Source organism: Eumetopias jubatus, unplaced genomic scaffold (assembly GCF_037043125.1).
Source record: "Eumetopias jubatus isolate StellerSeaLion01/CBP00866 unplaced genomic scaffold, mEumJub1_p1.0 scaffold_16, whole genome shotgun sequence".
NCBI lineage: Eukaryota > Metazoa > Chordata > Mammalia > Carnivora > Otariidae > Eumetopias > Eumetopias jubatus.
Window position 1 is genome coordinate 88,736,931 of NW_028274822.1, and position 17,738 is coordinate 88,754,668.

Consider the following 17,738-nt stretch of genomic DNA (forward strand, 5'->3'; position numbering starts at 1 on the left):
GGACCAGTTTGGAACGAGCGTATTTTTTGCAGGTCACCTAATGTGGTGACCAGAAGTACTAGTGGAGTTCCTGAGGTTAAGACTTTGAGAGACACAGCGAGAGAGGGAACACAAGCAGGGGGAGTGGGGGAGGGAGAAGCAGGCTTCCCGCGGAGCAGGGAGCCCGACGTGGGGCTCCATCCCAGGACCCTGGGATCACGACCTGAGCGGAAGGCAGACGCTTAACGACTGAGCCACCCAGGCGCCCTCTTGAGGTTGTTTCTTGACCTATATGTCACTTTACATACATGAGTCACGGAAATTGAGTGCACTGTACATTTTGTACACTATCAACAAAGTGAAAAATTGCAACAACTTGCCTAAGATCTACATATTTCTCAAATGGCATTTTCTAGTTTGATCCCTAAAGCTAAGGATGTAGTCTTAAGCTATTTTATGGACACCACCAAAATTTCCTGTACACCTAAGGTTGCACATGGATACCCTAAAACTGGGCAGTTGGAAGGCAGTGGTGCTTTGGGAACAGTCCCTTCCTAAGTCCCTTAATGGTTCTGATGTCTGGGGTACCTACCACCCGGTGCCGATTCCTTAACATTATACCAGCTTCCTTAGACTTCCACCTTTGCTTGTAATTACGACAAAGAATTCCTCACCAGCAGCATCTGATGGGGTAAAAGCTACTATAAACTTTCCCAAGTGAAGACAAAGACAGTGGCCTCTTCTACCAATTGTAACTTTTCAGCATAATGCCCGACACACTTAATACAGATTACTTGCCATTTTTAAAATATCTGGTAAAACTGCTTTCTACGCAGCTCAATGTAAATTTAAATACTTATTAAACCCGGTTCTTCTGAAGATTCCACCACCCCCACCCTCCCTCTTTTTAGTATCTCCTTCCTGCTGGCAGCCCAGAAACTCTCCCATTCTGTTACCTCACAAACCAACCTCAAATTCAGTATTTTTAAAATCAGTTTACAAATACAACTACGTATAAGCTGTATACGGAGAATTCTAACTGCAACCTCCGAATTTTTTTACGGACATTTATTACCTCCTGGTTACTAGAATCACTTGATAGACTGGAAACCCTGACCCCTCACACCCCAAACCAAACTAAAAAGAACCCCTTCTCCCCGCAAAAACTCACACTATTTGGGAATGCAACAACTTTATTGAAAGAAAAGTGCAAAGAATTTTGTCAACAGCTTAAAAGGGGGAACTTAGACACCTCCCCTCAAGCGCAGGACCAGGTGCAGAGTAGACTCCTTCTGGATGTTGTAGTCAGACAGGGTGCGCCCGTCCTCCAGCTGTTTCCCGGCAAAGATCAACCTCTGCTGGTCAGGGGGGATGCCCTCCTTGTCCTGGATCTTCGCCTTGACATTCTCGATGGTGTCACTGGGCTCCACCTCCAGGGTGATGGTCTTACCGGTCAAGGTCTTCACGAAGATCTGCATGCCCCCTCTGAGGCGGAGCACCAGGTGCAGAGTGGACTCCTTCTGGATGTTGTAGTCAGACAGGGTGCGCCCGTCCTCCAGCTGTTTCCCGGCAAAGATCAACCTCTGCTGGTCAGGGGGGATGCCTTCCTTGTCCTGGATCTTCGCCTTGACATTCTCGATGGTGTCACTGGGCTCCACCTCCAGGGTGATGGTCTTACCGGTCAAGGTCTTCACGAAGATCTGCATGCCCCCTCTGAGGCGGAGCACCAGGTGCAGAGTGGACTCCTTCTGGATGTTGTAGTCAGACAGGGTGCGCCCGTCCTCCAGCTGTTTCCCGGCAAAGATCAACCTCTGCTGGTCAGGGGGGATGCCCTCCTTGTCCTGGATCTTCGCCTTGACATTCTCGATGGTGTCACTGGGCTCCACCTCCAGGGTGATGGTCTTACCGGTCAAGGTCTTCACGAAGATCTGCATGCCCCCTCTGAGGCGGAGCACCAGGTGCAGAGTGGACTCCTTCTGGATGTTGTAGTCAGACAGGGTGCGCCCGTCCTCCAGCTGTTTCCCGGCAAAGATCAACCTCTGCTGGTCAGGGGGGATGCCTTCCTTGTCCTGGATCTTCGCCTTGACATTCTCGATGGTGTCACTGGGCTCCACCTCCAGGGTGATGGTCTTACCGGTCAAGGTCTTCACGAAGATCTGCATGCCCCCTCTGAGGCGGAGCACCAGGTGCAGAGTGGACTCCTTCTGGATGTTGTAGTCAGACAGGGTGCGCCCGTCCTCCAGCTGTTTCCCGGCAAAGATCAACCTCTGCTGGTCAGGGGGGATGCCCTCCTTGTCCTGGATCTTCGCCTTGACATTCTCGATGGTGTCACTGGGCTCCACCTCCAGGGTGATGGTCTTACCGGTCAAGGTCTTCACGAAGATCTGCATGCCCCCTCTGAGGCGGAGCACCAGGTGCAGAGTGGACTCCTTCTGGATGTTGTAGTCAGACAGGGTGCGCCCGTCCTCCAGCTGTTTCCCGGCAAAGATCAACCTCTGCTGGTCAGGGGGGATGCCTTCCTTGTCCTGGATCTTCGCCTTGACATTCTCGATGGTGTCACTGGGCTCCACCTCCAGGGTGATGGTCTTACCGGTCAAGGTCTTCACGAAGATCTGCATGCCCCCTCTGAGGCGGAGCACCAGGTGCAGAGTGGACTCCTTCTGGATGTTGTAGTCAGACAGGGTGCGCCCGTCCTCCAGCTGTTTCCCGGCAAAGATCAACCTCTGCTGGTCAGGGGGGATGCCTTCCTTGTCCTGGATCTTCGCCTTGACATTCTCGATGGTGTCACTGGGCTCCACCTCCAGGGTGATGGTCTTACCGGTCAAGGTCTTCACGAAGATCTGCATGCCCCCTCTGAGGCGGAGCACCAGGTGCAGAGTGGACTCCTTCTGGATGTTGTAGTCAGACAGGGTGCGCCCGTCCTCCAGCTGTTTCCCGGCAAAGATCAACCTCTGCTGGTCAGGGGGGATGCCTTCCTTGTCCTGGATCTTCGCCTTGACATTCTCGATGGTGTCACTGGGCTCCACCTCCAGGGTGATGGTCTTACCGGTCAAGGTCTTCACGAAGATCTGCATTGTCTGTCACACACACACAAAAAAGAACCCAGAAGTGTAGCAGACAACTCACATGGGAACACGATCCTACTGGTCACTGATCATTTTACGTTTACCCAACTAAAGTAAGCCTCACATAAGCAAGCTAACGAGAAAAAAAGGACAAGCTCCCTAAGCTCAAGCAAGCTCCAAAGCCAAGTTTCAGACCCCTAGGAGAGAAAAGCATGCATCCCAGCCAAGCGAAGGCGCGGGCCTCACTTATCTTCCCCTCCCCCCTCACCGACGTCTGCCCCGACAGTTCGGCAGCGTCTTCCCCGGGCCTAACCCTCGTGTCCCGCGACTGACCGAAACCGGCTGCACACAGAGGACCAGGCGGCCCCACCCCAGATTGTGAACCGACAAAGGGATGACATCACGTGACCGGCACGGTGAGCGGGGCCCCTCCCCTGGAACGGGCTCAGGACTGAACGGCACCCGCACTTGGTGCCCACTCGCTGCGACGAGGCGCGCAGCGGGGCGCCAGCGTGGCCGCCCAACACACTTGGGCTTCCCCACCCACACTGAGCAATGAGCCCCGTTAAGGCCTCACGGGCCCGCCGCGTTCTCATCCACCCACAACCACCCCCCCCCCCAGGCTTCTCTCGCCAACCTCACAGCCCGCCTCGCAGCCCGGCTTCTCCCAGCCAGGGATCCGAAGCGGCCGCCATTTTGCTGCGCCCCTCCCCCTCAGAGAGCTCCGCTCCCGCGCCCGGGCGACTAAAAGCCTCCACCGCTGCTCCGCCGGCGGCTGGCTGCTCGGCCTCCCGCCTCCCCTGCACCCGCACCGCCACAAGACCCCCGGGCCAGCGCAGCGGCCCGGCCCTCACCAAGCTGCTGTGACTGCACGGCACACACGAGAACGCCCACTGGACTCCCGGCCTCCACGGAACTGCCTGCGCCACACCCGGCGCCTCCTTATATAGCGATCGGGAGCGCGGCTCTGATGGATCCCTCCGCAGAAACGCCGAGAAGGGACTATTTTTCCCACGCTTACTGCCCTCCGGAGAGAAAACCAGCGCCCCCAAATCATCCAAGAGCCCCGCCGAAATGTTTACCCGTGAAGGATGGGCTGTAGAGCTGAGTCTGGTGAGGAAGGGGCCGCTGCACTTGGCGCCCGCGCGGAGGAATCAGCGCGTTCGTTGAGTGCTTCGTCCGCGGACGTGGCCGGCGCTCGGCCGCGGGGGCGGGGGCGGGGGCGAGGGGGAGGAGGGGAAAGGGCCCGCGGAAGGCGCGAAAACCCGGCGCGGAGACCACAGGACGCCCGGAGCGGGCTGTCCCCGCCGCCCGACCCCGACGCCCCCTCCCCTCAGCCGCAACGGGCCCCGTGGCTCTCGAGACCCGCGCTGGACGGAGCGGGGTCAGGCGTCATGCGCCCCTCGCCCGTCCGCGAACCCAGGGGTCTTCACGCCGGGGCACGCTCAGGCGGCGTCCCCTCCCCCACTCCCACCGCCCGCTGTGGCGGCGCGCCCATCCCCCCTGCGCGGGCGCGCGGACAAGACGGATGACTCGGCAAGGTCGCCGCGCGGTGGTCGGGCGCGGGCCGGGTTTGGGCCCCCAGCCCGCGCTCGGGGCAGCGCAGGAGCGAGGCCGGGGGAGTGCCGGGGGGCTGCCCCAGCCGCAGTCTGAGAAGGGGGCGCAGAAACCCCACACGCTTTGTCCACCTCCTCGAGATGCCTCTGGAAGCCGACCGAACTTTCTGGATTGTTCTTTGGCCTTCCTGCTTCGTCTGCGCCCTCTTGGGTTCGAGAAGAGGGTGCTTGAGTGCGAGCGCGGAGGCGTCCCGTCTTCCTTCTTGTTGATACTCGGCGGAGCCCCGAAGTCCAGCCTCGTTAGGCCTGAGGTTTTCAACACACTACTTGAACCCCAGTGCTGTACGTTTGTGGCGGGGCGAGAAAAACACAGTTTTATACCCCAGATATAAAATTTAATTCTACGGCGAAATTCCATTTGGATAAGAGAAGAGGAAAAGATTGAAAGATTGCCGGCCCGATCTTTTCCGTTTTTACCACCGCCCATTTTGTGGGTTTCTAGGTGTCATTTCTTCAACGTATTCTTTGTTTTTAAAATACATGAATATGAAAAAAATATGTGAAAACTTAAGAGGTTTTTGGAAGTTTACAGTGAAAAGTTTCCCTCATGCTCAATTCCCCAGCCACTGCCCCTTCTGGACTCTTCTAGAAATAGTCCCCATTTCTACAATATAGAGGGGGGAAAGATCTTTTAATTTCCATCCTCAAAGCCTTCCAAAAAAAAAAAAATTGCCTAAAAAAATGTTTTGCCATTAAAAAAAAGACTCATTCCTGTTTTAAATTATGAACATTGTATTAAACTTTCTTAAAATGTGAATCAAAACAAAACTATGTATTTTCTTCGGTGATCCATGTATGTAGGTATTTTTGAAAAAGGCCCGAGGAACGTTCAAAATAGACTGTGCAATTTTTAACATTTTTCAAAGAGAATGAATTGGTTACTGGAAAATTAAAACGAACAGGAAAAACAAAATGTCATTTTTCAGGTTAGCAGGAGACCCCAGTCACTTCCTATCCAGATTTTTTGTGAAGGTTATTTCTGGAAAGAGGTTTTAAAGGAACAAAACATGGAGGCTCTTTATAGGGGTATTTCTCCCCAAATTTCAGGCAGAAGTTTCAGAGAAGCAGAACGCCGAGGTTCTTTCTAAGGTAACCAGGCTTGGCTTCATACCACACCCCGCTCGCTTTTGGCTGTGGCTTTTGCTGCCAGCCTCATGAATCATGTTGTTTAAAGGCTGAGTCATGAGCTTTGTGACATAGCTTTTTCCAGAGTCCAAACGGTACAGAGAAAAACAGGCCTGATTTCAGAGGCAGGGGAGGGAGAGGAGGAGGAAGGGGAGGAAGGAGGAAGAAGAGAGCCTCAGAGGGTGGGAAGTGCGTCCAGGGTTATCTCCAAGGAGAAAACAACATTCTTAGGAGCTGGGAACACTGATGTTGTCTCCAGCAGGAAAAAAAAAAAAAAAAAAAAGCTCTGAAACTCCCCTTCATTCCTTAAGTCCAACAATGGGTCGTGTGAGAGGAAATACAAGTAACCATTTGTCCAAGGGCACTGAGGTGCCAGGGAGGGAAAGAGAAAGTGAGGCAAGTGGCTGGTGTTTCTCTAGAGCAGTGGTTCTCAACCAGGAGTGACTTGGCTCTTCAGGGGACATTTGGCAATGTCCGGAGACCATTTTTGGTTGTCCCAACAGTGGTGTTAGTGGGGAGGGGAAAATGCCACTGGCACTTGGTAGCGGAGGTGGGAGATGCTGCTGCACGTCCTCTACGACACAATCACCCAGCCCCAAATGTCGGTAATGCCAAGGAGGATGAGAAACCCTGCCCTACAGAGGAATTTTGTTGTCCTCATTACAATTGCTTTTCTGTTTGCTGAGAAGACCTCCCAAAACCTACATGTCCCGCTTGGACCCAGGAATTGGGTATCAAGTCACGTCCCTGAAACCTAAAATCTCCTGACCTAGAATGTAATGTGCTAGAATGTGCGAGATGCAGGGTGAGTCACTGGATCCATTTTCAGTTCCTTCCACCCACAGATCCGTCCTTTGCAAGCGCCCCAGAAGAGATTGCTTCAGAACTGACACCAATGGAAGAGTGACAGAGGCCCAGCAACACAGCGGGATTGGTGGGCAGGAGTGAGCACGTGATGGGCTGAGCTCACAAAGGGCCTGGGTGTTGGGCTGCTGGAGGGAGGGAGGTGGGGGTGCTGGTGGCCTGGTGCCTGCTTGTCAGCCTGCCTTTACTTCCTTGCCTGAAGGATTCGGTTCCCCTGAAGGTCACAACCATGTATGGGACTTAACTCAGCCTCATAAGAAAGTCCAAGAGCAAAAGGATCAGCAAACATTTCCCCCCCCCAAGAGAAAGAGTGAAATCGAGAGCTGGCTGGGGAATGTTTGTCTTGCTTTGTCATTGGTTATATAACCATAAAAGGTAATTAAAGGTATCTGCAGCGTGGGGTGGGGAAGCCCAAGGGACTCTCTTTTTTCCTCCTTACAGGAGCGCATTTGCGTTGTGTGGCAGAGCGTCGGCTGCTCCAGTTTAAAAATAACCAGTTTTATCCCCCGCCAGGCAGAAAATCAGACTTCAGTTCCAGTCCCCAAATTTGCCTACTTTAGGAAGATTGAGAAGTTAGTCAACAGTGGATTTGTTTTGTTCTTAATTCATTGTTTTTAAGTTGTGGCAAAATATACACATAACAAAATTTACCATCTTAACCATTTTTTAAGAGGACAGTTCAGTCGTGTTAGGTATACTGCGGGGCGGGGAGGGGAATAATTTTCCCTTTACCCTCGGAGTTCTTAGCTGAGACCCCTGTAATGAAAGACAGATAAACAAGAGAGAGAAAAAAAACCCCAGAAGTTTATTAACATGTATATTTCAGGTATACATGGGAGATACCCAGGGGAAAATGAGTAACTCAGAGGTGGTTTTAAGAAGTTAGGCTCAAATGCCATCTTAATAGGGAAAGAGAAGGGGAATATAGGCCTCTCAGTGGAAAGTAAATGGTTTTTAGGAAAGATGAATAGAATAGATGGGAGGTAGGATAGTCTGTGACAGTTTAGTGTCTAACTGATGTGGGAAATAAAGGCAGACGAAAAATTATTAAATTTCCTTACTACCTACAGTCCCTTGACAAGTCCTTGAAACAGGCAGAGTGACATTTCTCTGGGGACTCAGCTGCCTTGAAGTTGATACTTTGCTAAGGGCAAAAGACAATTCTAGCTGGACCCGCACCCCCCAGGATCCTGTAAGTCTACTTTAACATATAAAAATTTCTTTAGAAATTTCCTTTATCTCTAAACCCCCGAGATACGTATTGGCAATCACCCCCCAAGCATATGGCCCACCGATATACATCTGAAGGGGTTCGTGACTAAGGTTTTATTAGACGGCAGTAAATGACCTTTTCCCAACAACAGCTAGCCCCCTCAAGATCCTGGAAACCTTGCTTCCAAAATTCCTTAGAGACTTACGCTCTCCCTAACCCCCTCCCAACGTGAAAGTATATAATGGGCCACTCCTCATGACCGTTCTGCCCACGGGTCCTGTCTCTGTGCTTGAATAAAACCACCCTTGTGCACCAAAGATGTCTCAAGAATTCTTTCTTTGCCATCGGCTTCAAACCCTAAAGTCTGTCCTATAGCATTACTTCTAGTCTCCTGTCCTGTGACAGGAGCCAGTCTTCCCTGGTTGGTGAAGCTCCAGTGAGGGGTTCTACAACCGCTGAGCCCGTTGGAAGGCTCTGCAAGTAAGACAAAAGGGAGTTCACAGACATCCTCTCCTCCTGTCTGCTATTTTTCAAGTGACTTCAGCTCAAAGTAATATCAAAGTGGCATATTTGGGACTGGCATATGCTACTATCCTTCAATATTCACATTGTTGTGCAACCATCACCACCATCCATCTCCAGAATTCTTTCATCTTGGAAACCTGATCCTCTGCCCTCATTAAACAAAGCTCCCTGTGGGGCGCCTGGGTGGCTCAGTCTGCCTTCGGCTCACGTCATGATCTCAGGGTCCTGGAATCGAGCCCCACATCGAGCCCCACATCAGGCTCCCTGCTCCGCCGGGAGTCGGCTTCTCCCTCTCTCTCTGCTGCTCCCCCTGCTTGTGCTCTCTCACACACTCTCTCTCTCAAATAAATAAAATCTTTAAAAATAGGTAATAAAAAATCTCCCTGGGGTGTCTGGGTGGCTCAGTCATTGGGCTTCCAACTCTTGATCTTGGCTCAGGCTGTGATCTCCGGGTCAGGGAATCGAGCCCCGCAGCAGGCTCTACAATCATGGAGTCAGCTTGAGATCCTCTCTCTTTCCCCCCCCCTCCCCCGCCATCTCAAATAAATAAATAAAATCTTAAAAAAAAAAAAATTCCCCATTCCCCCTTCCCCCAGCACCTGGCATCCACTCTTCTACTTTCCGTCTCTTTGAATTTGACTACTCCAGCGATGTCATATAATGAGCTTTGTTTTTTTTAAGTGTAAAATAAAATGTAATAGTTGAAAAAGACATATTTTTCAAAGATTCACTACAGCTTTTCTAGGCAGCTACATTCCCCAACATGCCTCATCATGCGTGTGCTTGTCAGTGTGCTATTAGAAATATTTATAAGATACAAAGTAAAAAGAGAAGCATATAATTACTTTCATGTTAGGCCTGATAACTTTAGAAATTACCTCAACATTTTGTTCCCTTAAAACCTTGTTGACATTTGGAGAGAAATAACCTTCACAGAAGCTCACCAAAACGCCACCACACAGCAGGTGAGTCATCTCACAAATTTCAGTTTCATCTCAGAAGTGAACGCTTTGCAAAGAGTCACGTCCCCCCACATCTAAGATGAGAAGGCTTTATGCTTTAAAATATGAGGCCAAGTCACATGAGAGACAGGATTTGATGGGTGAGGAATTCATTATTACTGCAGACAAAGAACGGGACCCACAGAATGCAATAGGATCCCTTCTTTTAATAAAATACATCTTTGTTCTTTAATGATAAAATACAGATCATGTGTAAATATAAACATGAACAGTATGTGCATCAAAGCCATTCATTCATTCATTAGTGACCTGTTGCTGATGAAGCAGGAAACAAAATCCTGCCTGCCAGGAATGCTGGTTTCCTTTTGGGTCACTCCCAGACTGGTTGGTTATTAACAGCACAAATAAAGGGCAAGGGCCAACACCGTCACACCTTCCGCACTTGCCCTCTGATGGCGAGGAATCAGTCACCAGGGCTGGGGGCCTTTTACTGCAGTCACAGTGCCAGGAAAAGGACTGTGACCTTGCCAGTTGATCTTTCTCACTGTGGTTTCAGTGATCAGGTGATCTTTGCTGCATTGCATTTGTCTGCTAACAGCTCCCCTTAGCCTCTTCCAACAAAAGTACATCAGGGGTGTTATGGGTTTCAGAAACACAGGATCATGCCTATTGTGAAAATCCCACCTCCAAGTAGTGACTAGAGGAGGAGTAATAATCACTTAAATGGCGCTTTAATGATGAAGAACAGGAGTAGAAAAGAATCAGAAAAACACATGGTGGAGATGCCGGGGATCGAACCCGGGGCCTCATACATGCAAAGCATGCGCTCTACCACTGAGCTACATCCCCCTCCCCTTTTGCCTTGTTCTCTGAATTTCTCTGCTATACTCTATACTTGAGATTTTTTTCCCCCTGTTTTCCTAAGTTAAAATTTTGTATAATTAAATGTGTGTTGGGGATTAGCATAAGCAAACCAAAATAAATATTCCCAAATAGGCCCATTCTGTATAGCCCTGCAGCTGAAATTCTAGCTGCTTTCAGGACTGAGGAACAAAGGGAAATTGACCTATTTTTTGAATGTTGCTCATCACGGAAAAGAAGGGAAGGAAAATGAGTTTCTTTCCAATAAATAAGGGTGTTGCCCTAATTACACCTCTATCCAGAAATGTCTGGTTGCCAGTCCTTTAAAACCATTCCAGGGTGAAATAGGTGATGGGGAGGGACTGAGGAGCGCACCTGTCGTGATGCGCACCAGGTGACGTATAGAAGTGTTGTCACTGTATTGTACACCTGACACTAACATAACACTGTATGTTAACTATACTGGAATCAAAAGACTTAATAAAAAGTATCCAGTCTTGTTGAATCACAGATCTGTACCTCTGAAGCAGATAATACATTATATGTTAGAAGAAGACGATAGCAGGAGGGGAAGAATGAAGGGGGGGAAATAGGAGGGGGAGATGAACCATGAGACACGATGGACTCTGAAAAACAAACTGAGGGTTCTAGAGGGGGGATGGGTTAGCCTGGTGATGGGTATTAAAGAGGGCACGTTCTGCATGGAGCACTGGGTGTTATACGCAAACAATGAATCATGGAACACTACAAGAAAAACTAAAAAAAAAAAAAAATCCAGTCTTCAGTAAGCCTGAGGTTTGCAGACCTGCCCATCTCCCAGAGAACTCTTCTAAATATAAAAATAAGCAAATTAAAAAGAAACAGATCCAGCTCCAGAATCATGGCTTTGAGGGAGGAATCGCTTTGCATAGCCCACTGAAAAGAACCATTTTAAACTGTCACTTAGCACAGCTGTGCAGAGTGCTTATGAAGCACAGCAGGGGAGAGAATATGTCTATATCACATCCTCCAGGTCCTCAGGGGGTCACTCAGGGGTGAAGGAACGGCTGAAGGCAAGGAGAGGGCAGAAAACGGGGGCTTCACCTCTTTCCACCAGCGCTTGAGCTTTCCTGGCAGGAAACAGTCACTTACTGTGATGGGGAGAACACACCCCGAACTGTCCTGCCACCTTGGTCCAGTCAGCTCCCTTATGGCCCTGCTGATGCCTGACACCCTCCTCGGGTAAAGGCCTAACTGAGCTGGAGCCCAGGACACCAGACTGGCATCTGTGATTTCATATCCTCACCTCCCTGGGCCTCATCCATAAAATGGAGATCTGAGTAGTGCCTACTCCCTAAGGTGGGTGCGGCCATTGAGCAGCTACGCCCGGAATGTTTGGAACAGCGCCTGCTACAAGGTCTGGCCCTAGTGTGGGTTCTCAGGATGGTAAATGCCGTTGTTATTATGTGAACTCTGGTGGGGAGAGGCCTTGGCCATACGTGACATTTTGGACACGCTTTGGTAACAAGCTAAGGGATTGTGTTCGGTTCAGCAGGTGCCCCTGTTTTCTCTCTTGCCACACTACTCTGCTCAAAACAAACCTGACTGTGTTTCCTCTCTGCATAAAACCCTAAAGTCGAATCCAAACTCCTTAGTCTGGCCTTCAAGGCCCTCTGATCCACTTCTCTGACTTTATCCCTTCCTTCTCTCCCCCTCCTGTGGGCACACTTGTCTCCTTGCTGTTCCGCAGGCACGACCCCTTCTTTCCACCTCAGGGCCTTTGCACTTGCCCTTTCCTCTGCCAGCAGGGGTGCTCCCCAGATCTTCTGGTGAGTGGCTCCTTCTCATTGTCCAGGTCTTCAGCAAGACCTTCCGGGACACATCACTAATGGGGCCTGCCCATTCCACACACTCCCTCTACACCCTCCCATTTGTTTTGTTTTGTTTTCACAGCATTTATCACTCTGGGAGACTGTTTTTATAGCATTTGTTTATTGTCTGTGTCATAAGCTTAGTAGGGCAGGGGCCAGGCCACTCCGGTTCCCGCTACAGCCCCAGTGCCTAGAACAGTACCTGGCTTGTGTGGGGGCGGGGAGAATCCAGACAAACAAATGAAAAGAGTAGGGGCCTGGGAAGGCTGACAGCTACTCAGGAAGGAGTCTGCAATGGAGTTAAGACAAGAAGACGTTTCAGTGCAGCGTCCCCCTACCTCCTGCCCGAAATCCATAAACCTTTTTTTAAGGGCCAGCCTGGGCCCCGAGCAAGATACAAGAGGATGGAATTATTTGCGACAGAAGGAGCGTTTCCTGGCCTTGGAAGTTGGCAGTCTTGTTCCGGGACAGCACCGTCCAAACCGAGCACTTCACAGCCGCGCTGTGGGCATGCAGACCATGGAAATACCGCGGCAGGCAGGGCGAGAACTTGGTCTTCTTTCTCCTAACCATGTGACACTGGGGAGCTGGACAGTGACTGCAGCCGGGTCCTCGATGGACGCCTGCCACACTGAATCTCGACGGCTAGTCAGGTTGATCTTCCCAAAGTAAGGAGTTTCTGCAAAAGTGGAAAAATTTAGTTTGGGAGAAGAATGGAAAAAATATGAAATGAGGATAAAAACACGCTTCGCAGCCTCCCCGTCGGGGAATCGAACCCCGGTCTCCCGCGTGACAGGCGGGGATACTCACCACTATACTAACGAGGACCGGCTCTGTCAGCCTCCCTTCAGGTACTCTTTTTAAGGCACATACAAATTCCGCTGAGTATCAATACACATCAAAGGGTTCCATGTTTTCTTCTTTTTTCTTCAAAACTGAAGAACAAAAGTCCCCCTCGATTTAACTCCGCCTTAGAGAGGCTGTTCCCTGCTCCGTCCTTAATTCAGTCGCGAGGATTCGGGGAACAGAAATTAATAAACTGGAAGCCAAAATTAACGAGCAGACATCAGCAAACATGTAACAGAGATTAGCACACGTTTACGAAAGAGGAGCAAAGGAATCAGGAAAAACACAGCCTTCCTGGAATTCCCCAGATTGCAAGGAAGTTTCCCTCCGCTCTGGTTTCCCATGGATACCGCTCGGAGCTTTTTTAAATAAACTGAAACCCGTTAACTTATTGGAAAGAATTAATGTCGTCTCTTTTCTCTTCGTCTCTTCATGTGTTGTTTTTTTTAACCCCTTTTCACTTGGGGGGAAAAGAAAAAAGGAAAACTGAGCTGCCGAAACCCGGGATCGAACCAGGGACCTTTAGATCTTCAGTCTAACGCTCTCCCAACTGAGCTATTTCGGCGGCCGGTGCTGTTGCGCTCCGATCGGCTCCTCCTGGTCGTGCTGCCAGCCCTGGGCGCTCCGCCTGGGGATCGATGCGGGGAGTGCGGGATCAGCTGGGACGCATGCCTGCCAGGCTCGCAGGCACCTACTCCTTCTCGTCCTTCAAGGTCACCGCCTCCGAGGACGACCTCCCCGATCACGCCTCCCAGCACGACCCCAACCCCCTACTGCTTACTGTTAGCTTACATATTGTTTTTCCTTGTCCATTCTCTGTCTGCCCAGTTAAAATGACAGACCCCTGAGGGTCAATTTTGTATCCTTCAAGGTCTAGAACAGTACCTGGCACGTAGTAGGTGCTTAATAAATATGTTTTGAATTAATGAACAAATGAATGAATGAACGAACGGTAGGTACCTGGCTCAGAACTCCACTTTCTCAAGCTCTCTTCTTTGTGATAGGAACAAGGTCACCCTATGGGTGCAACTCCCCAAGCAGCCTAAGGTGTGACAGGGATGCTGACCAGCCAAGGCGTGTGGAGGACACATTGGCCGGTTTGTGATTTCCTCGGGGCAGTGAGTGACTCAGATCCAGCCTCCAAGCATGGCCGCCATACCTGTGGCACCTGCTCAGCTTCAAGGCATGAAGAAATCAACAGGTTGTCGTCCAGGTTTGGGGCTCCCTGCTTCCCCTCCTTTGGGGAAATGGAAGGGGAGTGATGTCTGGGAGAGGATGTGGAGTGGGGAGGCTTCATGATGAAGTCACTTAATAAGTGTTTTTGCTAAGCACCTAATGATCCCCTGGCCCAGTCACAAATACACTAACCAGATATTCCGTATAATAACAATGCTAAGAAGCAAAATAAACCAAGGTTGTTTGTAGTAGGCTTTTCCTTTTGCATCCTTTCCCTAAAGGCAAAATTTCATGCACAGGATCATCAAGTTAGTTGGTGGAATGTACAGCTTTCCAGGCGCTTTCTGAATGGGCTGAAGCCATTTACACTCCCATCCACCCCTTCCATTCCTTTCTTCCCTAAACGAGTCTTGATCTTTTTTTTTAAGTAATTTTTTAAAATTGAGGTGAAATTCACAAAATATAAAAATAACCATTTCAAAGTAAACAATTTGGTAGCATTTAGTACATTGACAATGCTGCGCAACCCCTACCTCTGTAGTACTTTAAAAACCATTTAAGTATATCATTTTGGTAAAAACCGAATAAGGAACAAAGGAAGGAAAGAAGAGAAAAAGGAAGGAAGGAAGGAGGGAGGGAGGGAGGGAGAAAAATAAAATTCAAACAGTGCAAACAGGTACAGAATGGAAGGTGAGAGTGGTTCCCACCAATGCCAGTCCTTCCTTCCAGAGGTAACCAGTGTCCCAAGAAGACTGTGATTGATGCAACCGTGGGCAAGTTTCGGAGCTGCTCTCTCGGCGTGCACTTCCTCACCTGCCTGACATGACCAGGTAGCCCCTGCCGGTATCACAGGAGTGCACACCTGTGCTTGTCAATGCCCCCGTGCGTGGTAAGAGCTATTGAGTTACCAGCTGTTATCGTTACTGTAATGCCCGTCGGAATTAGAAATAACACGGTCACGATATACACATATCTTATACGTTAAGAGGGAACCTATGGAGAACCCCGTAGCATGCTCCGGTAATGCCTAAGAAGAATGCCGGGAAAACCTGTTTTACTGTTAAAACGATTGATCAGCCTCCCCGTCGGGGAATCGAACCCCGGTCTCCCGCGTGACAGGCGGGGATACTCACCACTATACTAACGAGGACGAGCCGTGCTGGCATTTGTCTGGTTCAATTCATATAGACATAGAGCTGTCCTGCCACTGCACCTGTCCGTTCCCCTTGGGCTTTTACGGATGAAGCGCCTAGTGCCTCTGGCTGATGGACTTTCCTGGGCGCAAAGAGGCCTCTCGGAATCGATGAGACACTGAACCTCTGCGAGGGAAGAAACGCACAAAAGGGACGAAGGTGTGCCTTCCGATATCCTCATTCCGAGAAGATGGTTCTCGCGGTCAGGGGATGTAGCTCAGTGGTAGAGCGCATGCTTTGCATGTATGAGGCCCCGGGTTCAATCCCCGGCATCTCCACCTTTTCTTGCTTAAAATCAAGTCGCCACACTGGAGGGCAAAGCAGGAAGGAAGACCCAGATGCTACCAATTAGTGGGTCTGAGAAATAAGCTCGCACGCCCGGGGCAGCGCCGGGAAACCTCCCTGGCCTGCTCCCATATGCGGACGCTCAGGTAACTCCCTCCCCCTTGGAGATTCCAGTTGAACAGAGGTAGGCCCAGGAATCTGCGTTTTTACACTCCTATTAGTTATTCGAGCTGTCAGGCAGTGATTTCTTTTTTTTCTCCTTTAAATTTAATTAATTAATTAATTAACTATTTAAAATATTTATCTATTTATTTGAGAGAGCAAGAATGAGAGACAGCACAGAGGGAAGAGGGTCAGAGGGAGCAGCAGACCCCCGCTGAGCGGGGAGCCCGATGCGGGACTCGATCCCGAGACTCCAGGATCATGACCTGAGCCGCAGGCAGTCGCTTAACCAACTGAACCACCCAGGCGCCCTCACCTTTAGATTAACATACAGTGAAATACTGGTTTCAGAAGTACAATTCGGTGATTCATCACTTAACATTTAACACCCACCGCTCATCATAACCATCCCCCATCTACCCCATCCCCCACCCGCCCCCTCCATCAACCCTGTTTGTTCTCTATTGTGAAGAGAATCTTCTGGTTTGTTTCCCTCTCTCCTCCTCCCACCAATTCCCATGTGTTCAACTGTTTCCTTTCTTAAATTCCACAGACGAGTGAGATCATATGGTATTTGTCTTTCTCTGACTTAGTTCACTTAACATAATACACTCTAGCTCCATCCATGTCATTGCAAATGGCAAGATTTCATTCTTTTTAGTGGCTGAGTAATATTCCATGGTACATATATACATCTTCTTTATCCATTCCTCAGCCGGTGGACATTTGGGCTCTCTCCATAGTTTGGGTAATGTTGATAATGCTGCTATAAACATTGGGGTGCAAATATCCCTTCAAATCTGTATTTTTGTATCCTTTGGGTAAATACCTAGTAGGCAATTGCCAGATTGTGGGGTAGTTCTGTTTTGAGCTTTTGAGGACCCTCCATATTGTTCTCCAGAGTGGCTGTACCAATTTGCATTCTCACCAACAGTGCAGGAAGATTCCCCTTTCTCTGCATCCTCGCCAACACCTGTTGTTTCTTCTGTTAATTTTAGCCATTCTGACAGATGTGAGGTGATTATCTCATTGTGGTTTTGTGTTTTCCCAATGAGCAGTGATGTTGAGCAAATTGTCATGTGTCTGTTAGTCATCTGGATGTCTTTGGAAAAGTGTCTACTCGGATCCTCTGCCCATTTCTTAACTGGAATTAAGGCCCTGATTTCTAAGGAGGATTTTGCAACTAACTGGCTGTGTATTCAGTGAGTCCTAAGCGCCGAATGCTGGTTGAGCACCAACTGTGTGCCCAGGTACAGTGCTAATTAAGTACCCTGGTATTCTCGGATAAGACAAGCAAAGTTTGACTTCCAGAGACTTGCATTCAGCGAGTAGTGGTAGGTTTTGCCAACACAGTAACACTGATGGGCTGGAGACCGAAGGGGTAGGGTGTGGGCGCTTGCAGTGCAGAGCTGCCAGGGAGGTCTGTCTGCAGAAGCAGAGGAAATGCCAGGTGCTAAGGCCTGAGGCTGGGAGGGGGAGGGGGAGGGGGAGGGGCGCTCTGTGTTGAAGGGACAGAAAGCAAGCTCTGTGTCCGGAGTTTGGTGAATGAGGGTATGAGGGGCTAGAATTTTATCATCAAAGATTCCAGAAGGCCTGATGTGAAAGGACATGATCAGACATATGTGTTACACGGTTCCCTCTGGCTGCCATGTGGAGAATACACCATAGGCCGGCAGGTGGACGCTGGGAGACCAGCCAGGAAGTCACCACCATGGCCAGGCAGAAGCTGCTGGAGGTCTGCTGGGCAAGGGGTGGGAATCTGAGATCCCGGGTGTGGAGCTGGGGAGCACGAGGGGGCTCTGGACATATTCTGGGGTAGGGCCCACAAAACTTGAAGATGGCTTGAATGTGGGGAGAGTAGGGGAGACCTTCCGGTTTGGGGGTACACTGGGGTTAGTGGCCAGTCTGTGGAGAAAGTGAGTAATTTTGGAATGTTAAACATGTACCCCTGTTGTTTTATTTACGTATTTGCATTAATGGACTTTATGCATTGATACTATTAATATCAGAACAAAC

At 49.8% G+C, this 17,738-nt stretch overlaps 1 protein-coding gene and 5 non-coding genes across 6 annotated transcripts; 1 reads left to right on the forward strand and 5 right to left on the reverse strand.

Moving 5' to 3' along the window:
- Positions 1-1,154: 1,154 nt before the first annotated feature.
- On the reverse strand, positions 1,155-4,004 carry UBC (ubiquitin C). The gene is made up of 2 exons (XM_028089026.2): positions 3,899-4,004; positions 1,155-3,056 (listed from the first exon to the last, which is right to left on the reverse strand). The coding sequence occupies exon 2, from the start codon at positions 3,051-3,053 to the stop codon at positions 1,224-1,226; it is 1,830 nt and encodes a 609-aa protein (XP_027944827.2). The 5' UTR covers positions 3,054-3,056; positions 3,899-4,004; the 3' UTR covers positions 1,155-1,223.
- Positions 4,005-10,126: 6,122 nt separating this feature from the next.
- On the reverse strand, positions 10,127-10,198 carry TRNAA-UGC (transfer RNA alanine (anticodon UGC)). Its single transcript has one exon. It is a non-coding gene; the product is annotated as a tRNA-Ala (tRNA).
- A 2,617-nt stretch (positions 10,199-12,815) lies between these two features.
- TRNAD-GUC (transfer RNA aspartic acid (anticodon GUC)) lies at positions 12,816-12,887 on the reverse strand. The gene has a single exon. It is a non-coding gene; the product is annotated as a tRNA-Asp (tRNA).
- Positions 12,888-13,398: 511 nt separating this feature from the next.
- On the reverse strand, positions 13,399-13,471 carry TRNAF-GAA (transfer RNA phenylalanine (anticodon GAA)). Its single transcript has one exon. It is a non-coding gene; the product is annotated as a tRNA-Phe (tRNA).
- A 1,689-nt stretch (positions 13,472-15,160) lies between these two features.
- TRNAD-GUC (transfer RNA aspartic acid (anticodon GUC)) lies at positions 15,161-15,232 on the reverse strand. The gene has a single exon. It is a non-coding gene; the product is annotated as a tRNA-Asp (tRNA).
- A 249-nt stretch (positions 15,233-15,481) lies between these two features.
- Positions 15,482-15,553, forward strand: TRNAA-UGC (transfer RNA alanine (anticodon UGC)). Its single transcript has one exon. It is a non-coding gene; the product is annotated as a tRNA-Ala (tRNA).
- Positions 15,554-17,738: the final 2,185 nt, after the last annotated feature.